Source organism: Merops nubicus, unplaced genomic scaffold (assembly GCF_000691845.1).
Source record: "Merops nubicus isolate BGI_N331 unplaced genomic scaffold, ASM69184v1 scaffold22895, whole genome shotgun sequence".
NCBI classification, from domain to species: Eukaryota; Metazoa; Chordata; class Aves; order Coraciiformes; family Meropidae; genus Merops; species Merops nubicus.
Window position 1 is genome coordinate 2800 of NW_008607920.1, and position 25659 is coordinate 28458.

The following is a 25659-nucleotide window of genomic DNA, read 5'->3' on the forward strand; positions in this document are numbered from 1 at the left end:
TGATTTGTTTCGATTGGTGATGAAATCTATCTGGAAAACTAAACCTGTTATGTAAACATGTTAAAGCTGTTAGGTCTTCACCTCTCTATTTCTTTTTAACTTAATATTTTACTTCCTGTAGTAATGGTATAACTCAAAAATCTTCCACCTCAGGAAACACAACTGGCATGAAATATTTCCTTCTGCCTTTCTCTGTAAAACTCTGCTGAAGTGAAAACAGAGAAGGCCACTCTGCCATACTGCTGCTCCTACAAAGAAGCAATGAAGTGGTAGAAGGAGAAAATGCATCACATCCTCTGCTAGAGAAGAAACAGAGTATTTGGTTTCGCACCAGAACTTGCAGTGATCAGAAGAGAAAAAAAAAAAGGCATGAGAAACAACTTCTAAGCATTAATCTGCCAAAATTCAAGCCTGCCATAGAGACCACCCTATTTATCAAAAACCACGTTCAGTGTTTTGTGGGTATATAATACCTCTTCGAATGCTTCGCCTCAGCTTGTTGCAGAGGTCAACGCGAGGGTTCTCCAAGCTGTCCTCGATGGAGCCAGGGCTTTGCTCAGGAGAGGAGGGCCCTTTGCTAAGATCCAGCGGGACTTTGCTGCCCGTAGGTGGTGGGGAGGTGGCTGGGCTGTAGTTCGAGGTAGGACTGCTTGCCACAGATGATGTAGAGAGGTCAAGGGCACCGATCCTTGAGTTCAGCGGTGAGGTCAATGACAGTTTTCGGGTTCTGACAGGTGAGGAAGTTCTGGAGAGTGACAATGGAGGAGGAGAAGAAAACTTGCGACAGAGGTGTGGTGACTTCCCGTCAGCCAGGTACTCTCCTCTGTTGTTTTGGCTGGTAGCAAAGAATAACTCCAAAGACCTGAGAGCAAGAAACAAAAAGTTAAACAGATGATAAAAAAAACGCTGAACAGATTTAAATGAAAACACTCACAAACAAATTTTTCTGCAAATCTGCGTGGCACGGAAAAATCTGTATGAAACTTAAATCCTCAAAGCCTGGGCATAAAGTTGAGACAGATTTACCTAAAAATGTATGTGTCGTTTATAAAGGAGAAATATTATTTTTAAACTATTTATGTAACATAAAATTATTATAAAGAAAAAAAGATGCCATGGTAATTCCATAGGAAACCTAAGAGAGAAGGCAAAGCCCCATAGCTCACCTGACAGGGATGGAAGTGAAGGGCCGTCTGTATATGTCTGAAAGCTTTTCCAGTACAACAGCTGCAGTAGTAAATATGCGGTAAGTATGTAAGAAAGTATTCAGGAAATCAATACTTAGAAATCTCAAGTCTGTTAGCCGCTCCAAAAGGCGCTCAACGCTTGCATAACGGATCTGGGGTACTTTGCAGGAATTCAGTGTTTTGCTGAAGCAGATATCAATGTCATCCCTATGAAGACGAGCATCGGATCTACACAAAAGTGAAATTTAGAACATTTTACCAAGGAGGAGGAGTGTTATGGTACAGTAGTGGTATCACTTTAGCTGCTCCTGTCAACATAGAAACAGTAAATATATATGCATTCTAGTGTATCATCAACACAAGAAAATCCCTCGTCTGTGGCAATACCTGCTTCCATTCCATTATGTTTTATGCCATAACAAAGAGAATTTAAATTTTATTTTTGGCAAACAATTAATTTACGTTTCAAAGTCTAACAAACCATGAATAAGGCTTAAATTTCTGAACTGGAACAAAAGGCCTCTTTTCTTTCCAGGCTGTTGTAGCCTGTAGTCCATAATTACTCATTATAAAATAACAGTGGAGTCATCACAATTATTTCTGCTGGGATCTAGCTTTATCTAAAATAAACTAATGGACCCTAACAAAAGACAGAAAAATTAATTCCTTAGATAAGTTTAAGGCTCACCTACAAGGTAACACCTGCCCTCAGCCGCCAAGAATTACATTTTTATTTTAAAAAATAAAAAGGGAACATCATGAAACATGTCAAATTTCAAAGCAGAAACCATGGAGTGTCTTAGTTTCCATGAAAAAAATATTTGACTAATTTTTGTTTGGACATCAAACCAAAAATCAATCATTGACATGGCCCTACTCTTAATGGCAATTTTTCCAAATTCAGTTTTGATTCATTTTATCTAATTGAAGGCTTAGTTTATAAAAAACTGGGATGGCTACTAAGTAAAGGATCTTTCACTACTGCCTGATCTTTTTGTTAAAAATGATTGGATTTTTCTCAGAATGTAACACCAAGATATTCTACACGTTTCTGCACTGCATACATGAAAGAAAAAACTGAAAAATTCTTCTTCCTTCTCAGAAAAGTGTCAAATTGTTTTTATTTCATCCAAAGACATCTGACTCCAAATGTTAATGTGTGTTGAAAATCACATGAGCAGAACCTCAAAAAGAGAACACCAAATTTGTGTCTATTGTGAAGATGCTGTATGGTTTTTAAAATTAAGATTTCCTTATCTTGATATTGAGATTAAGATCTTGCTGTGCTCTAGAATTTAAAAACCGATGAATGTATTTCTAACATGCAGCAGGTAACAGAAATGTTTACACATCGGAGAGTTCCTGTAATAAAACTGAAGACAATTAAATGCTTTCCTTCTAGAGATCAAACATGCATCCTAACAGTGTATTCAGATGTTATCTGGTTTTAATTACTAAATGTATGTAAAAAGAGGCATTTGATAAACCTTCATGTACAGACTACTTCTATGAGAGAGAAATGGTCTAGTGACAGGTAACAGTAAGGAAGGAAATATTTATATTTCTATCTCAATGTTCTTTATATTGGATAATAGCAGGGAAAATCCATGTAAATACAGACCTGTAAAGGACCCAAGAGGTAATATGTTAGAAATTTGGGATCAAGAAATGAAAATTGCTGTCTACAAATAAAAATTATTTATTACAACAAATGACTGAAAGAATCCAAGGGTGAAGGAAGCAGGTTTATGACTAACAATGTTATTTAAGGTAGTCAGTTAAAATTGGGAGAGAATTTTTTTTTTTTTCTCAGAAAAATGAGAAACAGAAGAAAAATTTTGGCTAATACAACAAAATACCTTGGAAAATGATACTTGTCTGCAGTCACCTAAATTTTGAAGGACATTTTAAAATATATTCAATAATATCATGAGTGCTATGACAGAGAATAGCTAACAGCAAATAAAATTATTCACCTGAAGCATAACTGAAGGCAACTTTGCCAATAGAAAAATCTGAGCTGTGATCCTACACATTCCAATATCACTTTATGTTGTCCCTACCATTTCAAGAAAGAGATTTGAAAATATATGTCGTGGGATGTACAATTAATTCCATTCAACAAGAATGGGAAAAAAATTTAAAAGGTTGTATTTTCAAAACACAAATTTTCCTTTGTTAAAACTTTTATTAAAAAAAAAAACCAAACAACAACCAATTTTGTTCATGGGAAAAAAACTGCTGCACTTACTTGATCATATGTGGCACTGTGACTTTAGAGTTTTCTTCGAATACTATGGTCATTAAACCATTGCACCTTATATTATCAATGCACTGTGAACATAAACATTGAAAACTGTTAAAATCAAAATACACATCAAGGGGACTCATTTCTACACTTTTCATAGTGCTGTAAGCTTATAGCATAACTTTTATAGGGTATGGACCAACTAGTAGAAGGTATTTTCATAAACAAAAAGCAGCAATGCAAGAACTACAGGAGACACCCTTCTCTAGTCTTCTGCCTTTGATTTGCAAGTCTACACATCCTTACTGACATACTCAGGGCATTCAGGTCATTTTTTTTCCACAAGATTAAGTACTTTGATTTGCAAGTGAAGTTTCCTTTGGAGCTCCTTTGAAACTGAACGAAATTAAATATCTCTAGCATTTGCTGAATTAATATTAAGCTTGAAAACTCTATACTGCAAGAAAGTGAGAATATTTAATAACAAATAGATACACTAATACCTCCACCTTTACACTGTGCAAAAAGACCAAAGAGAACTATAAACACTCACGAGAAACAACACTTGTAAAAACAAATTCAAGTAGTGCTGTTACTATGAAACAGGTATGAAGACGGTGTCCAAGAATTTCTTTGCAAACTGTTGTATAAATGTTTTGGGCTAAGTATTAGAACCTGGGAAGACACTTCTGGGGCACAGTCACAGTACAGATAGCTTTAAAAATTACAGGCTGTCCTGTGGTCAGTAGTAGTCTACAAACTAGAGGTGCTCAAGATGTTCTTCAAGTCTCAAGGCAGCTCAGTGCTGGCAACACACAGAGGTAATTTTAAGTCATCTGACTATTACCTTCTGGTTTGTACTTTTATCTAGTTAGGAGAGTAGAGGAGGACCAGCTTTGCTCTTGGAAGTCAGCAGAGATTGGGCTTACATAGTCTGCAATGAGTACCCGCTACGTAACACCACAGGACTATAATCTTGTTTATAATACTTTCTAGTTTTATTCATTGACTATCATACATATATATACACATATACAAAGGTATTATTTCTTTATGTCAGTAAAATGGAGTTTCCAAAATTATAATTTACTTTAACTTCCAGAATAGAAATAGTCTGATAGGTTTGGAAAATTTCATAGCAAAATTAGCAAAAATTAGAAAAAAAAAAAATTAGCAAAATAGAAAAAAACCCCTCATGTTAGATTGGTCAAGAAAGACAATCAGAGGCTTATTCATGTTTAAAACACATCTACATAGCTATACATTTAAAATATGATCTATGTAGCTCTATGTGCTTTTAAATCAGGTATTTAAGATTATTTGAAAAGTGCAGCCATAACAATTCACATTATGATTTTATGAAATTGTTAGCTATAAGTATTATCAAAAACACATCTAATAAAAATACATCATTTCCCCCATGTGAATTTTAAACGTTGCAAAGCAGCCCTTAGCACCAATCAGAAAACTGCTTGAGGAAATTCAGCACGGTTGTTCTGAGTCTGCACAGGTCTAGCAGTTATCACCTCTCTGACACATACTGTCATTCAAGCTAAGGACTGAGTGTAGTGGGGATCTAGGGCTGAAGAACAAGCAGCTCAGATTGGAAGAGGGAAGGCTTGTTCTGCATCAACAAAAGCCATGCATTTTTCATAAGAAGTGTGTGGTTTGCATGAAAGGAACATAAACTCAAGAAGTCTCACAAGGAACATATAGACAAATGTGACTTACATGTCTTATGCATAGATAACTTAGTAAGATGCAGAATTCTGTACATAAAGAGTAATGCGGTGAGTGAACAGCAACTACATGTAAACTTTTTTTACTTACAAACATAAAAGAACACATATTTACTAGAAAATACTTTTTATATGCACTTCTTGTAAGCACAGCTCCTATGTTCTCCCTGTAGCCAGGGTTAAAAAAAGAAAAATGCTTCTGGGCAGGCAATCCAGTGAATTTTTTATGGCAGTATTTCTGCTGGCAACGGGCTCAGTCAGCATCTCTAACTTTGCTTTCCTTGGAAGGCTGGAGAAGCTTTTCCAGCCTCCCAGTTCTAACAGATCTGGTTTTCTTAGGCTTTCACTTACAAGCTTCTGTTAAGTGTTGGCCATTTATCTCTTTAGAACACCCCTGTCTTCAAAAGCTGGAAGACCTCCCCTTCCTCAAAGAGGGATCCTTCTAACCATTTCCCTGGTAGTCTGGACAACTCTTTGCTCTCTCAGTAGTTGTGTTTACCTCTGCCTTGCTAAGGTACTTTGAAGCTTTGTAGGAACCCAGCTCTCAAGTCAGCTGTGGAGCTTTTAATCTCTTCGCCTTTGCACCACAGTAGCATTCTCTGGAGCTGGAACAGTTTGGAAAAAAAAGCCTGACATTTGGAGGCAGACCCAAACTCCGATCTCTAGTCTACATGGACTGCAGACAACTTTCTCATTTAAATTCATTATTATTGAGGCTAAAAATGGACTTATTCCTGGGTGTCCCATATTCCAGGCCAGTTCTTAAACAGTCTTTCCTCTCCAGGAGTGGTAGCATCTTTAGAAACCTACAAAATTCCACACCTATATTTGTCTGATCTACAATTTTGTTTGAAATTAATAGAGGATAGTACTCAAATTCAGAACTATGAGATATCTATGTACTTGCTGGTTGCATGCATAAACAAAATGGCAATAGCTTTAATTCAGATCTTATTAGTTAAAATTTCAGATTTTTTCACAGTGCGTTCAACTACCTTCCCCAAACAGATCCTGATAAAAGTTTGTCTACTACGTTTTCAGCCAAACGCACTAAAAAAAATTATTCCTGATATAAAAGTATTTTAAAACACCTTGTTTTATTTTTTCATTCACAATAAAGACATTTCCTACACACTCTCAGGACACTTAGTAATTATTTGTAATTGTCACGTATTCCTTTTGGTGGAAAACAGAGTTTATATAATTTTCTCACTGCATGGGATATGATTATTGATATGATATGGTACCATTTTCACTGTCAGGACTCTCAGGCATTTTTTGATCTGTATGAAATACATGAACAAAAAAGTGCCATCCTTCTTCTTTAATCAAAACGCATGCCTGTATGGGCTCTCTTTAGACATAAAAATGACTACCTTTAGTATGATGTTTGTCAACTGACAATTTTGTATTTTATATCTCATCACTGAGAAACACATTTCACCAGTGACTCAAATGCAAAGGCAGTATTTTGAGGAAAACAGGTAACACTAAGGGTTTTCATATATAACACAACAAATCAGCCCTCAAAAAATCAACATCCCTCTTTTAGATTAGTTTTCAGAAATACAGAACAAACTAAGATCTTAATACAAACAAGATAACGAATGCATTAAGCTACCTGACTTATATCACTTGTCCATGCAGCTTTCTCCTGTCGTGATGGGGCTAAAAGGACAACAGTAAAAGGAGGAGCATCTGCAGGTTCCACCACAAGCTTGAAATCAAGGTGTCCAAACACTTGCCCAGAACCTTTTGCTTTACAGCCAGAAGGAGGAAAACAAATTAAAATGTGAGACTGCACACTATAAAACAAAGAAAACACTGGCTTCATTTAGAATGGAAGTTACTTCAAAACATCTCTCTGACAAAGAGCAAATTTAATTTGGGATCCAAAACTAACTTTGTTTTTCACCTACACCAATTACAAAAAAAGAAGTTACGAACCTGCAACAGTGGGAGTTGCTAGATATTACTTTTAGAGGTACCAAATAGAGCTAAAGTCCTTCTACCACTTCAGAAATACCTGCAGCATGCTAGAAGTATCACTGAAATTAATGAAACTACTTTGGTGATTCAAGTGCCAAACCTGCCAGAAATTGTAGGACAGAAGTCAAAATGAGTAACAGTAAAATCAGTTTGGGATTATGTTTTGTTATTTGATTTGAACAAGACTGCAGTCAAGATTTATAGGGAGTTCCAGACAAAAACCTTCCACAAATTCTTCCAACTCATTCAAACCCCGTGTATTTAAGAAACCAAACTATCTGCTTCTTCTTTCAAGGCATACTTTTTTCTTTCCAAGATCCTCGGGGTGAAGTTGAATACAAAAGTCAGCAAATAATTTGTCACATTCTTTTAGCCATCCTACTTGAAAATCCTATGTGGGATGTCAACAGCAGGAACAAACATAACAAAACAAACCCCTATCCAATCCAGCATGTCCGTTATTAAAAGAGCTATTTTACTGAATCAGTTTAACACTTTATTCCTCTGGCATAATGAAAGTGGAGAACATTATCAATTCGCTTTTACGAAAAATAAACAAAGGGTATCAATATTAAGAAACTAGAAACTGTAATTACTGCACACAGCTGGATTTAACTTACAATCATCGTCACTGGCATCTGTCTCTTCAATCAGTGTGCACTCTATTAAAGACAGAACACCTCCTGTCTATGAAAACAAAGCACATTTTTCACAAGTTTTGACATTTGTTCCCATTTGTCATTACAGTTATTTTGAAACTGTGATATAACTTACTCTAAGATTTTACATTACTCAGAGCTCTTAGGAAGATACATCAATTTAATGATGCACATTTTTCCTCAGGAACTAAATCCAGATGGATTAAATATAACATTTTTCTTAACCAACTAAATCAATAATATATTTAAATATTAAGTGTCTTTCATTTTTACCACACTATAATTATCTCACACACTGACCTGTTCACAAGTTTCAAAAAAAGATATCTAGAATTTAATCTTCTGAATTTAAATCAAATACATACAAGATTTTTTTAAAGATTCAGTTACCCTCTACTTACACTGCAAAATATTTGAACTATTTAAGGGGTGCAAAATAAGAAAGCATTTGAACAGTCTAAAAAAGCTCTCAGAAATGTCTGTCAAATTAAATTCTATGCAACATACTCTGCTCTGTAAACTACCAATATCTCTTTGTTCACAAGCCTATGAAAGTCTGATTCTCAACAAATATCACGAGTGTTCTCAGAAGAGCTTTCAGTTTAAGAGCATGTGCTGTTCAAGAAAAGAGAATTGACTTTCAAAACTGATTTTATTAGAGCTCTGGAAAACATTCTTTGGTAATTCCACAGGGTTATATCGGCTGACTTATGCACTGAAAACTGACTTACATTCAGTGCTAGCTTATACAAATAGACATGCTGATGTCCTGTGTTTAACCCCCAGCTTATTAGAATTGCACAGTTCTAGAAAAATATTGCAGTTCCACTGAATTCTGTTATTTGCAATGAGAAGACAAAGCAATTAACTGCTGTGAATCACATCACTACTGTTTATTACAACACTCGCAAATCTCAGGTTAAAGTCATAAAATCCTAAAATCATGACACTGAAGCTGTGTTTTCATTTTGTAAATTGAGTCATAAAGTCTATACCTTGAGTAGATGCAGTTTTCCTCCTGAACTTCTTGTACAAATTAAAAAATGTTTTGTAAATAAGAAGCACTGTCTTTCTCCTTCTTTCTTCAAAGATAATGATCCCAGGCGAACTTTACTAAGTTTTCCCCTTTCAACTGAAGGGACTTGAATAAGGGAACCTGATAATAAAGATGAAAATTTAACATAGTATAGTAATATTTAGTAGGTAGTGTTTAAAGTGTTAATGCATTGAATATTATATTAACTAACACAATGTTTCATTCTACTAAGAATCAATATACATTAGCATCTATTTTAATACCTTTTTTTTGCACAAGTTCTCTTTGGGTTTTTTTTGCAATAAATAGATTCAAGCAAGCACAGTTTTGGCTAATATTCATGCACATGGCAGAACTAGGTGCTGGGCAAATTCTTATGCAATTTAAACACACTAATAGCACATTGATCAGAAAATGAAAAAAAAATCTAGCAAACTGCATTTTTGACAGCTGCAAGACTTGTAAAAGATACATTGCTTAGATGCCAAAGAGGCAAAGGATGAAAAGAAACCATTTTGAAGAAGAATTTTTGTGTGTATGTCTATGCCTGTGTGCAAGGGAGATGGAAATGAAACACATTTCTTCTTCTTATCTTATACTGCATAAATTTCAGTGCTCCACAGATCATCTACAATGTGTTACCAGTGAAACACTTCTGAACTAAATTGAACCTGGTTACATAATTCTGAATTTTGCTTTGCAGAACTCCAGGCGGGGGACAGCTTTGCTTCTCTGCCATTTCATACCTCAAAACCAGTCTCTGACCAACTTTTCCAGATTGATATCACCATGTGTATCACTTCCAAATTTGGATCTGGAGTTAAATTTGGCAGTGAAGTGCAATTCCTCTAAACACTGAAGGGAAGACTTCATGATACAACTTGCTGTTACCAGACAGCGCAGCCAAGAGACCTCCTAATCTCATTCCACACATCTATTCTTACTATCACCCTTATACTGGCTCTCATCTTATTCCAATATTAGCTGGCTAATAGAGCTAACCCAGCAGGAAACTAATGCTACGAAGAAGCAGCTGACTTAGCTCCCTCACTGCAAGGTTAAAAAAGCACCAGTGATGATGCAAAGCAAGTGGCAGCAGGAGGAAAGTGTAAGGAGATGGATATTAGGCTGCCTCTTTTAGAGACAAGAAGATGTGGGACTAGTATAACTGTATCAAAGCTTGAACTAGTGGCAGCATATCGACACAATGCAAGCCTGAAGGAATTAGTAATTCCTACTTTACACTGTCAAAAAATTATCTTCTTCAACGTTCACATGCACAACCTTAAACTGGCATGCAGAGACATTAAGGTTACTGAGAAAGCTACTGTTTATTTAGTTTGGGCTTTTTTGTCCTTTAACAGCAAATTCACATTTGAACTAAATGTGTGCAACGTCATTTGTGTCACTGCAACAAAACAGTGGAGTAAAGTTACACTCGTGCAATTCGCAAAAGTCTGGAACTTTTTTTACATTCACCGAAATTCTGACCAAAACCCATAAATACTTCCTTTTTGTTGTACATTTCCCCTGGACAAAACAGCCTACCTGCTTCAGCTGTGAAAGACAGGAAGGAGATCATTCCTGTGTATTGGAATGGTGCGTTTTCTGTGTTACATTGATTGTCCCCTAGGTACCATTGCAAGGCCAAGGAGTGTGTACTAACAATTCCCAAGCAACTTCCCATCACAAAACTATCAGTGTTGTTTTTCTCCTGAAATTCCCCCTACACATTTAGGGTAACAATATTCAACCTGTACATCTCATTTCTGCTTTGCTTCTTATAATACCAGTTTCTATAAATATAAAGTTACAAATATAAGTTTATAGGTATCTTTTTTTTAAAAAAATAATTCATTAGCATGCTTTCAGGAATGACATAAAAGAATGCCATATTCCCTTCTGCTGAAATGGGCTGAAGTTTAAATGATACTCTTGTATGGAAATTAAATGTTATTTTTTAATAAAGTAAATTGGAATTAACTAGATTTTTTTACATGCAGAAAAGAGAGACTTCATTATGTCTCTTTGATGCTCAGTGTTTATAGAAATAAACACGTCTATATGTGCCACATGGCTGACATCAAGCAGGGACCTCATGCATTCCCACAAAGCCTTTGTGATTAATGAAACTGCGTATTTGCCCGCCATGTGTTCTACTACAGATTTCCTCTTAAGGAAAAAAATGGTCATTATTGGCTAATGTACAGTTGCAATGAGCAAGTCAGGTTAATTTTAGAACATTTGTTAATAGTACAGTTTCGACTCAGTGTAAACTCAGAAATTTTTATGCAGCTACAGACTTAAGCACTTTCAGTACTTCAGTGCTGCCAGAATAATCAGTCTATTAGCCCTTTTTCAGTCCAAGAAATATAAAGGGTTGTATTTGAAAAAAAAAATAGCCTACATATAACTTCTTGATATACCAATTCATTTTGGCTTTCTCCATTCTGGAGGTCTCTTAATTTTACCATCAGCTAACACTCTAACAGGTTCTCATTCAGAAAACTGTGGAGTCTCCATCCTTGGAAACAGCCAAAACGTGATTGAACCTAGCACAGAGCAATCTCCTCCAGATGGTGCTGCTTTGAGCAGGTGAGACTGGACTGGATAATTTCCAGAAGTCCCTTCCAACTTCAACTATCTCATTATTTTGTAATTGTGGTATATTTATCATTAGAGATGGCAGGAACATCATACAGAATGTTTGGAGGCATCTAAAGGGCCTCAACATGCCTTGTTGTCTGTGTGTTAGCCAATACTGGTGTTAGCCAATACTGGATTGCAGACTGAGACTCTCTCTGTTTCCTTGAGACTCTTCAAGAAAATGGTCCTGAATCATCTGCCATGACTTATAGTGTGCCTGACAATATAAGCAACAGACAGAAAAGCAGACCCCAAGAAACCTGCAGGGGAATCCACAATCTACATTGCAAAGCACTGCCAGAGATGGTTCCCATGTTCTCAACTTGTATAGTTCAACGGAGTCTATCTTTTCTCAGAAAAGTAAAGTATGAGACATGGGGCAATGTTGTAATGGACCTTCACAGGAAAAGCCTGAACAGAGGTGAAGGTACCTCTCTCCTTTTCTGAGCTGAAAAGAGATCTCCTGTACCCATCTACACTGATCAACACAAAGAACAGGGGCCTAACTGAAATTAGCGGAGATGGACATCAATGTCAAAATGACTGTGCTGTCATATATGAAAGTCTTACTTCATTAGCTCTATTCAGATTTCTGCACTTGAACAAAATCACATGCAGTAAACATTCCACAAGATAAATTGTGATACAGCCTTCTGCAGCACAGTCTTGTCCACTGTTCTTTGCATGCCCAGAAATAAATCTGAATTTAATTTACTTAAATTATGGGTTACCTGGGTCTAACACTCCAATAGTAATATTTTTCAAACTGATTCCCACAGAAAAGATAGTAAATTTTTACTGATGAAACACAGACAAAATATTATCAGACAATCTTAAGTGGAAAAAATCCAACACATACATAAATTCAAAATACTATAATAATCTTGAAAAAAAACCCTAGAATTTAAATTCAGTTGCATGGTACAAGTCAACCTAGCACAAGCACAGCCCTGTATTTTTTTGGCTGTGGATGCAACACAACAGCTTTATATTTTTCTCAAGAGCATATCCATACTCTTTTAAATATCTCACTTGTAATAAATACACACATTTAATGAAGATTCAGGTAATTTAATAATGACTGTTGACAAGCAACACATTTCATAGATTGGCCACATGAATACAGAAATACCACAGAATGGATTTCAAAATATATACAAAGCCTATTAATTGCCAGCTGCATATATGGCTATATTAAATACCAAATGTTCTGCTGAGTCTGTCTGGAAAAGGTTTCATGAAGGGATGCACCTAAATTACATTTCTAACCTTTCCTAAATACATTTAATGCTTCAGACACAAAGCTTATACCCAATCAGAACCATACACTATATATCTGTAGTTGCTGTATACAAATCCAGTAGCCTGTTTCAAAAGAGCCAGAAGTAAATTATTACAAAAATGGGAAAAAAATAAGCTTCAGTTATGAAGTTTTCACACTTGCTGGTTTAACATTAAAATAAACCCTACCAAATAAGAACTGCAACCAGTTTGCAGTTCCTGGTAAAAAGTTAAATTAACCTGAAACTGAAAAAATTTATTACAAGTTGTGGAACTTAACAAAGCCCAACTCTGCTATAACTAAGTTTTGATATTTCAATAGAAACAGTTTCCAAAACCACCAAGAATAGAGAGAAAAGAACAAACTATGAGTCTTCCCCTTTAGTTTTGCTATTTTATCAGAAGGAGTCCTACATTTCTGGCAGAACAAGACCTGTTCACATGACTCCCTGCAAAGGTGCTTTTTGTACCTATCCTGAACTTCTACTAAAGCCCAGAAATGCATCTGGGCAAAGTGAGTATGTTCAGGTATCTATGCTCACACTATCAATCTGAGGTGTTCCCAAAGCACCAAGAAAAAATAAGAATAACTGACAGCTCTTTCCGTTCCTAGCAATCACTCCCAAAGCTTCAAGTTTCTCCTGCACTTTTGCCCAGATGTTGGTACTAACTGGGACTGCGTGAAGAAAGCAGCAGAGAAGTGAGTTGTAACTAGTGCCCAAAACTAGCTGGCATCAGGTCATTTTTGTGACTTACCATCCATGGATCACAAGTAGCCTTAGGTTTTTAGCTGTGCCCAGGGCAGCAACCTGCCCAATGACAACATGAACCCTGTTGGTTTTAATGCTTTTTTCTTCCATGATTACATATATAGCTTTAAAGAAGAAGATCTTACCTTGGCGTATGAAAGTTTGGCTGGTATCTAGTAATATATCACAGCCTTCTACTATTGTTCTTTCTATGGCTAGATTCTTCCGGATGTTTTCTGTGTCACTCACTTCATCGTGCATCACCCTGTTAGACACAACAGAAAATTCACTTTAAATTCCCTGAAATGTATCTTGCACCTGTGGTGTCTATTTTCACTTGCTGTGTAGACACAGCAGGTGGGTAATGTCCTTTGTCACCTGCTACAAAACAGATGTACACATGCCGTACATGATTACTGTAGAGGACTTTTGCCTTTTTTCCTTCTCTTTAAAATCATTCTTGCAATAATGTCATTTTTTTCCTGTCGTGGAACAAATTTTACCAGACTTTTTTTGAGTATTCCTAAACTCATCTGACAGATGCCATCAAGCTAAAAACCCTTCACAGCTGATAGAACTCCTTAATCCTTACTTAATAGACTAGGCTTCCACAAACCTGGAAGTGTTTTCTAGCATATATATTGACTACCTATTGAAGAGTCCTTGCTCTTGATTTGAGGTTCCCACTCTGTTCTGTTTCAGCTTACATCTAAACATACCACTGACTTGTCCCTTGCTTCATGTAACAACCACAGCCTTGTTGGTTCACCACTTACTTTCTTCCACTTTTTTTTCACAGGCATCCTCCCCTTACACAGAGAAATACAGATTTATTTTTTTTAAGGCTGAAAACTACCCAGAAGTTTATATGATGGTGTCATGTGTATTTTCCTAAATTGGGACCAGACTTTACTATCTGAAAGCTCCTTCCTCCCTGAGAACTACATTAAAGGCATGGAAATGAGTAACAACATTTTATATTTACGGTCTACACTGCCTGCTTTAGGAGCAGAGGAAGATCAATCCATCTGAGCCTCCAGTTCTGAATGTTCAGTGACAAATTAGTTTGATCCACAATGAACTCTGACTCATGAGATGAAACCAAGTCAAAGCTGATTGATCTACTTGTGCACACAACCCTGTATAAAATGTATTTCTTTATGTAAAGAAAATTCCTTTACTGTTTGCACAGGGGTAGTAGGTTCCTTAGCAACTCCTATTTTCCCCTACCTAAAATAAAAAGTCACACTTTTAGATTTCTGTTAGCCAAAAAACCTCTAAAGAGACACAATATTAGGTTAATGTATTCTGAGTTTTTTTTCATTCTGTTTTGATCCTTTTCTTTACAAGAATTAAAAAAAAAAAAAACAACAAACCAAAAACAAACAAAACAACAAAACCCAAACCAAATTAAAGTAAAATGATTTTTAACTTCAAAACATCTTCTTCAAGATTGTCAAACATAAAGTAGAAAAATCTTACCTTGACAGTTCTTCTAGTTTAGATTTAGCAAATTCAAGGCTTTTTCTTTCAACATGTTCATGTGGTGTGTGAGCCAGAAGTTCATGAAGTGTTATAATGTATCTAGGAATCTTAAAACAAATTAGATATAAAATCAGTAAATCCTTAAGGGAATAAATCCAACACAGCTTTTTGTTAAATGTTAGCCATTACCTTGGTCAGAAAAGTTTTGCAAACATATAGTCCAAATGAATATCCACCACTACATGATTATACATACATGCTAAATATAACTACTGTCAAAAATACTGAACTTTTGGGTGATAGAGACTTTATATCCATAGGTATGATTTCAGCCTGAGGAAGCACAAGATCTATTTATTACATTTTAAGGAAAAGATGTGATCAGTTCCATCCACAAACACGACATTAACTTTCATTGTTTTGTGCTGCTATCCAAGTGCCAACAGAGGAGACTTTCAAAACTCCCTGGGACAACCATACACACCTGTCCTCAAGTTTAATAAGAGACATGTATTTAAGTCTCTTGTAACACTGAAAATGCCAACTGACCTGTTTTGTATTTAGATAAATTTGTATTGCACTGCTGGACATGGAAGAACATGCTCTATTTGACTATAAAAGGCCACAAGGCCTTTTATAAGACTTTTATAAGACTATAAAAGGTAGCACAAGGACCCTGATCCATTTATTATTACTCAGGAAGTTTCAGGGCTTTTAACCAGAAACAAGTTGTAGTATAACTTGTCTTTACAGAATAAAAGTTATTTAGGAAATGGAGACATAATTTCTTATTATGTTGATGTGAAAAGTCATTAACAATGACATCCTCCATCACATATGAATAGGACTCTCTCTCCCTCTTCTAAAATCCCATTATATTGTTTCAGCTCAAGCAGAAAATCCCAAAACTTTACAATATACAAGCTCAAAGCTAAAAAAAATGTATTGTGTAAGGTGCTAATGGCCCTTTAAGCTAATAGGAATAACTAGTGCTGACACAAGTGTCACTGATGCCTCTTTTCTTTGACTCAACTCAGATGCCAGTAAACAAACAGACTGGGGGGTGGGGTGGGGTGTGTGTGTGTCATTATTCTCTTGGTGAGTAAAATGTTAGGTTAAATATAAAAGAAGTCACAAAAATCATCAGACCAGCATTTCACAGACCTCTTCAACCAGCTGCAAATAATTAATCTGGGCAGATCCAAAGAAAATATCAGAAGGATAATAAATTTTTCAAAACTTTTGCAATGTATTTTTCATTTTCTAAACAGCAGAACAAACTGGGAGGAGAGTTTTGAAATACATTTCTAGTAAAATGCTTGTGGCTGCTCTAACTTGCTATATGAGGTATATTATGCCTCTCTGGATTGCTTTGTAATCCTGCAGCAAGCTGAACTTGAGTAATTGTTTCACAGCTTTTTTTCTTCTGGTGCAAATCCTCATGCCATATTCCTCTTGAATGCACATAAGATTATGAATAGAGGTGAATCAGTATAGTTGGAGAAAAGATCTCTACAGGGAGAGTTCAGTATAATAATGATATAAATGAAAATTAAATTAATTTGCATGAGAGTATTTTTAGTTAAGCAAATCTTCAAGAATTGTAATGTCAGTAACACAAAATGAATCAACCAAACATTAAAAACAAATAGTCACAAAAAATATATAAAGACTACCTGAAACATGGGGTAAGTAAGGAAAGTTTCCAGCATTCGCCCCTCACATGCTGGGTTCGCTTCATATTGCTTCAAGAGTTTGTCAAAATCTCTGTTTTGCTTACAGTTTGCCAGTACTTGTAGACTATATTGATGATTCCGAACAAATTCTTGATATATGTTCAGCATTGGCAGCAGAATGTCAAATAAGTCAGCTAGAAAAAGTCAAGAAATGCTTTTTTCTTTCAGCTACGCATGTCTCACAATAGATGTTTAAAGAAACAACAAGGTTATATGGAAGGGAATTACTACAATCAGTTCTGTTTCCAGTATATTGAGATTTCAGAAACATTAAACTCAGTTCTTTTTACCTGCCAAAACATAGTTGTTCTGATTAGTTAATAACCAGACAATATCACCAAAAATTCAGTGGCCCACGTCTAATGACTGCTTAGGGAAGAGGCATTCTCATACACAGACTGCAAGACAGTCATTACTGCCCACGTGGGACTCCCACTCCACCAGATCTCATGTTGTTAGTTCTGGAAACATGTTCCATTCTTTAAAAAAAAGACTTTACTGTAATTTTAAAAACAAATATGAAAATCGTAACCCTAGATAAAAATATAGTAACTTACCTAGGATTAAGGTAGGCCAATTAGCTATTCTTGCTTTCAAGCCTTGGTGAAATATCTCATGAAGAAACATGATTGTTTCACTGAAAAAAAAAAAGTATTTAATAAACATAAAGACAATTTGGTTTTTATTTTCTGATTAATAATTCACAGAGAAACATCTCTTCCTTGTTATATTTTGGACTTTGCTAGAAAAAAACAGAAGACAGTTATTATTATGAAAGTAAATACTTCCTTTTATTGCAGTTAAATTTTAGTGTAGTATCTCTACAATATATATAGTATTTGGTGTAGAAAGCATATTCTGTTTAATTCTTTTAAACAAAAGCATGTATTAAATAACAAGTTCCAGTTTAATGAGTAGGTTTTCCAAGAACATCTCTAACAATGCATTCAGTAGTTTAAAAGGATTAGTAAGATGCAAGAAAACCTCACGCCAGTGGCTGTCATCACATTCTTGCTTGGTGCTGTTTAAAATCTGATGCTTCAGCTTTTCTGTAACACGAACCTTAATACTGTACTTTAGCTCATAAAGTCAACAGAAGTAGGGGACATGCCAGTTGTAAGAGAAATCATAAAGAGGACAGTGATGAAAGAATTATGAAAGGGAAACTTGTCTCATAACTAAAGGAACATGTTCTATTTCTTAAAAGTTTGGGACAGACTTGGATGCAAGCCCAATCCTGTATAAAATTTTAGATGTCTGCTGGCTTATTTGTACATACTTATTATGATAGTACTTATTATGCTTAATGCAAAAAACAATTCTTTTTTGTATGATATGAAAAGACAAGTGAGAGGGAAGGAGACTCCTTAGGCAGAGCAACAGAAAATAGAAGATTTGAGATGCTCATCCTCAGGGTCTTATCTGGATCATATGAGGCCACTAAGTCAAATTTTGCACTCTTAAGAGAAAAGGAAACAGGAAAGGTGACAGAAAATTATGAGAACTGCCCCAAGAGGCACAATTTGTCTTTTACTTCCTCTAGGAGAGGAAGAAATAGAATGTAAGGAGGCAAAAATGCCTAGCTGGTTTCAAACAGCATCACCAACAGCACCTTGCATTTTACTCCTGGAAACATGGTCCACCTCAGTGACATTACTTCCATCAGAGCAAAAAAAACAAAACAAATGCCAGACCTCACTGCTGTACACTGAAGCAGATTGGTAAGAAGCAATCAGCAAAACACTCAAAAAAACAAATTAAAAAAACGTACCTGTTGAGAAAAATGCTACTAACATCATCGTGACTGATAGGCGGCTTCTTTGAACTTGCAGCCATCCTCAAGGGCCGCAGAAAACAGTTCACAAGAACATAAAGTTGATGCACATATTCAGATTCAGCCTCCACCATGTTAAAAACTATCTGATTCCTTTTTCTCATACTTTCTGCATGGGGAGAGCAAATATAATCTTGGACAATAGTCTTCCATTTTCTTCTACATAACCAGCCTCGCATAAAGCTCTGGACCTAGAAATGGGCCAAGCAGAAAGGCAGAATGAGAATGTAGAAATAACCCTCTAAATAAAACACCTCTTTTTAAAAAAAAAAAATAAAAAGAAAACAAAATCCATTATTCATCTATAATTGTTCCTGATTTATATTTTTGTTATATTTCTGTTTATTAATGAGATTTCCACAATCACTTGGTCATATTTGGTGCCAGAAAACAGACTGAAAAGATATCACATAAGTATCTAGGTACCTTTTACTACAAGCTCAAATGTTTCACCTTTGTATATATTCTATGATTCTTCCTGTCAGCACAACTGTGCTATACACTGTGCAGGTTTTTAAACTCTGTTCACCTCTCCTTACACATTTCTCTTACAGCCCCCAGAGTATTGTGCGATGCTCCCAGACAAGACATTTCAAGACAGACCCAGTATCTTTAGTGACATAACTCTGAAATAGTTGTTAAAGTCAGTTTGCTTTCTATTTTGAATAGACACGATTTAGCTAGTGTGTATAAATCTAAGTATCAATATATTGGTCAGTATCAGGCACCTAGGTCAGCAATATTGTTACCAAAAAAGGCAGATTTGGGGTATTCCTTAAGTATCTCTATGTAATGGAAAAATCTGCATAAGCTAATATCCATTGAAGTTACAAGTGGATTAAAGATTACAAAAAAGGTCTGCATCTGTCACAGAAAATTTCAGTATGTCTTTACGCTCATCTTGATGTGAAGAGCAACCCTCTTGAAAGAGAAATGCAAAGTCTCACTGGTAGCAGTTTACTCTGAATAAACTATTAACTAAAAGAGACATTTCCAGCTTCTATTACAATGTTTACTCTACACGAAAAGGCAAATGCACACAAGAGTACCAGCTCATTGCTGACCCTGTCTCAAACCACATGACCCAGAAAAAAGTCAGAAACTAAGTCCACATACCATAAAGGATATTATGCAATTAAAGACATTGAACACTATGAAAATAAGGGTGACACATATGCGACCATGTCTTCAAGCATGAATTTCATTCATGCTCATGCATTAAGATATCTGGGAGTCAGTGATGGGCACAGTTCTGGAGGCTTGTTATAGCCAGCCTTAAACAACATTACCAAAAGTCACACATGTAAGTGTCATACAGATTGGGACAGTTCTGTCCTGTTACTAAAAGTATTGACAATGGTATCCTGGAACAATCACCATCGAACAGACCAGCTGATAACCAGAACCAAGACTGCCCTCTAGATTTTCAATATTTGCATTCTAGCTGCAGTGATAGAACGTAAGTAATTCTCCAGTATCTTTATAAGCATTTTCATAAGAAAGCAGTATGAAGGCACTATATGTTTGGTTCCCACAGGACACAGCCTAGGACTTAATTTCAGTCTTTACAAGGAGTTGAATGCCATATGCAAAATTCTTTAGGAAACTGAATATATACCTTGTAAGTACAAAAAAATACATAACAAATACACCATGGGATAGATGTGGCACTGAAACACAGCAATCTGATGTAATTTCAGAGTTTCCTGAGTAAGGGCAGGACAAAAGGAACCTTATTTGACTGTACCTAATGAAAATAAATTAAGACGAAACTACATAGACTAAAATACAGAAGTACACCCCCATCCCACCCCTCTCCTCTTAACACAGAAGACCACATGTTTACCTTTTTTATTTTTTTAATATCTGGATCCTCATCTTCCTGGTTGCCTTGATAAGGTCGCATTCTTTCTTTTGTTTTATTGAGAGCTATAATCTGACAAAACCAACAATTCATTAAATGCTTCCTCAATATAATGCAACTCTTAGTTACAGAACTAAAAGAAAAATATTTTCCCCTTCTTTGAGTCTCTTAAAGCTGCACAGAATGACACGCACTTATTTGGTCACAGGAACATGAACACAGTTGTCTGAAAACCAGCAATGGTCATGATCCAGATGGAGGAAGGACCAGAGGAGAGCTGGTTCTCCAGTCAAAAAACCAAGTGTGCGTTTCAGACTTTTATCAGCTCAGGACTGCAATAAATTTTTTAACATTCAGTGAAACAGTAGTTTGGAATACTTCTCAATACTGCCACAACCACAGACAACATGTCAAGGATCAAACTCCTCATGTGAAGACAGGTAAGAATAATACAATCAAAGACACCCATACTGCAAAGCAATGTGTCATCTTAAAGTCTTTGGCAAAGAAGTAATCCAATCAGTTTAACAGTCCCCAACATTTCTACGAAAAATATTTAGCCAAGGGTTCATAGGAGGACGGTTACATATTAACCTTACTGGTTCTGTTATTTTCACAAGTATTACAGGAATATTGAGTTTTCTTGCAATGTACACAGTAAAGTGTTATAATTCAATGATTGGTTGATGGCTCTGCCTCATACCTCAGATTTTAGTCTTTCAATTTCTGTGTCTTGATCTTCAAGCTGATGCCGAAGCTGATTGGCTGCAATCTTTTCAGTCTCTACAATCTGGACAAGATGAATGTACTTCTGCATTAACACCTCCCTTTCAATCAGAATGTCTGAATAACTGAAAGGGATAACATTCCCATTAGTAAAAGTAGCTAAATATTGTCATCCATGTCCCTGTATGAGATAGTGACAGAAAAAACATTGAACCAATGATACGAAACATGCAAAACTGCGCTTGTTTGGCTTAATATATAATTAATAAATTGATCATAAATCATCTGAAGTTTTAGTGTCCAGTATCCTTTTTAGACACAGGTGCTAGCCGTACCCAGTTTCCCAGTATCCAGTTACTGAGAGCAACACAATTGCAGTGATCTTTTTATGAGCTTCTAATTCTCAGGCTAGGCTCATGAATTCTACTTTATTTTATTTTTTATTTTATTTTATGGGCTGTTTTTTTTCTCCCTTTTGGGTAAGATTTGGGCCAAGCATCTGACACTTCATAAGAACTAGTTCTAGTTCTCTCCACTCTGTCAGATTTCTTTAGAGAAGAATTCCTATCATAACTGTATCTTTTATTGTTTAGGCCAGTTTGCAATTACTCAGATACATGCATTTTTTCTAATTAGCAGCAGAAACTATGATATCAGTCTTTCACATAGCTCTTGGTCAGCAAACTGCCATTAATTTGTATTTCACTGAAAAGGGACAGCATTCCTAATGCAATTAGATGTCACAATCAGACAGTGACGAGCATCATACTGGAAGTACTGTTCCCAGCTTCAGGTAAAAGGAGAAGTCAGTTTCTTCCTATGCAACATCCTCATTAGACTGTTCTTTCACGTGATTCAGTATCTCTCACATAGACGATTTAAATGTGCAAAAAATGTACAGCCTTATTATGTGCTTGTTTTCTGGCCTTGATACAACAAAATCTACAGACACATACTGCCTCTACCTAGGTTTCAGGAAGCTTGCTCTTCTGAGTTACATAATTTCACAAGATAAAGACCAAACTGCACAAAAAGTGGCAGAAGGAAGCATTGAATCTTTTAAAAGGGGTCTCTTGCTATTTTATGATGTAATACTGAAAATGATGAGTATAGTATCTTTTTTCACTGTTGAGTTAGCATAGGATTTGACGGAAGTAACTTTTGGATTGGACCTCTTTTCCTTTTAAAAATCTTTCAACTTGTAACTGCACTCATAAAAACCTGCACATTTGCTACTAAATACTGTGAGGCTTTTAAAAATATAATAATGTGCATCCTCTCCAGTTAATCTTTTTTTTTTATATAGGTTCTGCCATTTTGATCAGTATTAGTGCAGTTACATGCTAGAGGGGGCCAGTGTTGAATACAGCTCTTAAATTCAAAAACTAACCTGGAAAGCAAGCTTAGATTTAAAATAAATAGAATGAGTTCCCACAGCTATCATAAAACAAACGTTTTTCCTCCCTAAATACATTGTAAAAAGAATAAGAACTGAATTTAATTCTATTACATTTATTGCTATATTTTAACTACTAGAATAGTAAACAATAAAAGAGGAAGAAAGGGAAAAAAGAGCTCAGGGCATCTCTTCCAACAAGTAAAACAACATGAATTTAAAAACCAGTCATGAAGTCATCCATATATCTTAAATCTGCAATAAACAGTAATAAAGTATGAGATTTATCTCTTTAACATTATTCAGCAATAATCTTCCTTGTTTTGCAAGAATTGGTTTTTTTTCAGAAACTACAGTACTTAATCTCTTTGCACCTGAAAGGCATTTGCACACGATAAAAATTGTCTAGAGTTAGAAACACAGCACTACTTATGAAGAAGAAAAAAATACATATAATATATGTAAGATAATGCATTCCTTAGTGCATGCAGCACCACCTTGATTGACATTTCAAACAGTTATTTTTTTCCTACCTAAAACCAGATCCAGGTAAGTGACCAGATATTTTCTTCTGTTTATAATTTTCAAAATTTTCTTAAACTTTTGCTAACACATGTTTCCAATAAAGAATTTGAGAGATTTGGCTTTGCTTTTTTTCAGGATTGAGGAAAACAGCAGGACACAGAATCACAAAGGGTGGACAGCAGCTGCAGTCAGAGCTGACGTAAGGCTCAACACACTACTATATACAATCTTTTTCATCCACGTTTTTTTATTTTTATTTTAGGGGAAGAAACTTATTCCAGATTTTTCAGCTTCTTTAAACGCATTAGGCCAGGCTTCCACAGTCTTGCTTTACTAGGCAACAAGAACTTTGCTATGGAAGATTGAAAAGTTTTTGTTCTTTGAAGATGTACTTAAGAGTATTTTGCCTAGTTAGTAGCTTTGGCTGTCTAAAATGTCAATCTCAGCGTAGAAACCAAACAACATTTCCTTCACTCCCATAATTAGCAGTATGAAGAGGAGCTAATTAGAAAAGCCTATATACACCTACACTAACTTAGAATAGGCTATCCATTTTCCTTCTTAAAACGTCTGCTTGTTCTGGGAAAGGAAAATGACAGGATTTTGGAATTAACTTCACATACATCCAGCAGCACTTTTCATCCATCTCTCTGTACATGTAAACTAAAGATCACCATGCCTGAAGTGCTAATCTGGACATCCAGCATAATGCTAGGAGCTTTCCAAGAGGGCAAGGTCTCAATACTGACGGGATTATATACGTACACAAAATCCTTTGTTAAAGAAAATTGAACTAAAGTGTTCATATGTCAAAGCAAGATGAAAAATGCATAAAACAATTTGTATGCCACCAGCCTAGATCTAGTTCCCTGGCTTGGATGTAATCTAATAGAAAGAAGCAACTGCTGCAGACCACAGCCTTGTATGAATCGGTATTACCATTTTATTGAGAGAAGGGATTCTATAAATTTATAGTAATATGTAGTAAGACTCAAAGACAACAGCCTGAAAGCTGAGGCTATACCTATTTCTTATGGTCATCTGTAGAGACAGGACTCAAAACTGATATTTCAAGAACCTTAAACTCTGATTGACCACTGCCTATCACATGGAGACAGAAGTAAATCAAGAAAGTCCTGAGAAAAATGATGCATCACTTAGGCCTGTGAGAGCTGACATAGTCAGAAAATGTAGAACTAGAGAAATTTTAATCAGGGTCTCCTTGTTGGGGTAGCAGACCAACATAAAGATGGCAGTAGTGCTGCCAGGAAACAGAATTGATTTTTGCACTGAATTCAGACCAGAGCTATGGTTAACTGGTTCCCTCTACGCTAACTGTACTAAGGCTGCTCAAGCAGCTGAAAGATCCAAGTGCTGGAGCTGTCCTGTACTATTTATGGTCCTATCAAATCACTCTTTTGAAATGCAAAATGCACAACCTGACCAACTCTTTATGAAAAACAGGAAATATGGCTCTGGGGGTCTGGAAAGCAAAAGAAATTACCTACATCTGCCCACACCAACCACCTTCAAGCAGCTATAGGACTCCTTAAGAGAGGAGGAATAGCCTCCAGACAGTGTTTCATAGAACCATAGAATTGCTTAGGTTGAAAAAGATCTTAATGATCGTCAAGTCCAGCTGTTAACCTAACTCTACCAAGTCCCCTGCTAAAGGTTTTAAAGTCTGATAGCACATGAACTCTCACTCTAGGGATGAAAACACTAAAAGCTGCAACAGAACTTAGGCAATCTCTTGTGATCAAGGTGACTTGCGAGACCACCTGTACACAAGTACTGCTGACCTTTAATGAATTCCTTTTTGACATGGGATATCAAAGGATACCTATGGCTGCAAGAGTTACAGGGCTGAGGCTTATCAGAAGATAAAAAATATAAGATGGGCTTTCAGACAGGCATGGACAACTGTTTAGAAAGGCTGCAGAAGAGGTGTCTGCTGATTTCCAGTGAAATAGGTGGGAATTGGCGCTTGGGACTGGTGAACAACTACAGCAACAAGGATTGGAGTGTGGAGGGGTGGGTGTAGGGTGGTGTCACATATGGGGAAGCATGAGAAATCCAGATTTTACATGTTTTTTATTACAAGATCCTTTTAACTGAGATGGGGAAATACGAACTGGAATAGAGAGTCTTTTGGAAGGGTGACCCAAATAACCATGCAGCCAAGCCACGTCAGCTGGGGAATGGCTTACTCTAGCAGCATGGATGAATGGTGAGAGGAATGGTACCCTCCTGGGCGAGAATGAGACAATACTCAAAACACATCTCATTAGCCAATGTGTTTGTTACTCAACAGGCTCCCAACTCTTACTAAAGCCAGCTGTTCCAATTGTCCTGGCAGATCTCTCCAGAAAAATCTGACTATAGGATTTCATCTACAAACAACCTGAAGCAGAATTGAGACAGAATTGAGACAGAATTCAGCAGTAGCCATGAGGTGAAGACCAAATACAATGGAAGGGAGACTTCATGCTCTGTGAGCTCAGGCTTCACAGAGTTGTTATGAACTTGTAGCTACTCTCTACAGAGAGTGTGATGGGT

General features: G+C 36.1%; 1 protein-coding gene across 1 annotated transcript in view; it reads right to left on the reverse strand.

Annotated features, from left to right (window-relative positions):
• Positions 1-435: 435 nt before the first annotated feature.
• Positions 436-25659, reverse strand: part of RASGRF2 (Ras protein-specific guanine nucleotide-releasing factor 2) — a 58107-nt gene continuing 32883 nt past the window's right edge. Inside the window, exons 3-15 of the mRNA XM_008940131.1 lie at positions 21157-21304; positions 20436-20525; positions 18527-18780; positions 17313-17392; positions 16696-16889; positions 15017-15126; positions 13681-13799; positions 8818-8978; positions 7784-7850; positions 6796-6932; positions 3439-3521; positions 1167-1415; positions 436-862 (exon numbers count right to left, since the gene is read on the reverse strand). Coding sequence (XP_008938379.1) covers positions 436-862; positions 1167-1415; positions 3439-3521; positions 6796-6932; positions 7784-7850; positions 8818-8978; positions 13681-13799; positions 15017-15126; positions 16696-16889; positions 17313-17392; positions 18527-18780; positions 20436-20525; positions 21157-21304 — 2119 coding nt within the window. The remainder of the gene's footprint in view (positions 863-1166; positions 1416-3438; positions 3522-6795; positions 6933-7783; positions 7851-8817; positions 8979-13680; positions 13800-15016; positions 15127-16695; positions 16890-17312; positions 17393-18526; positions 18781-20435; positions 20526-21156; positions 21305-25659) is intronic.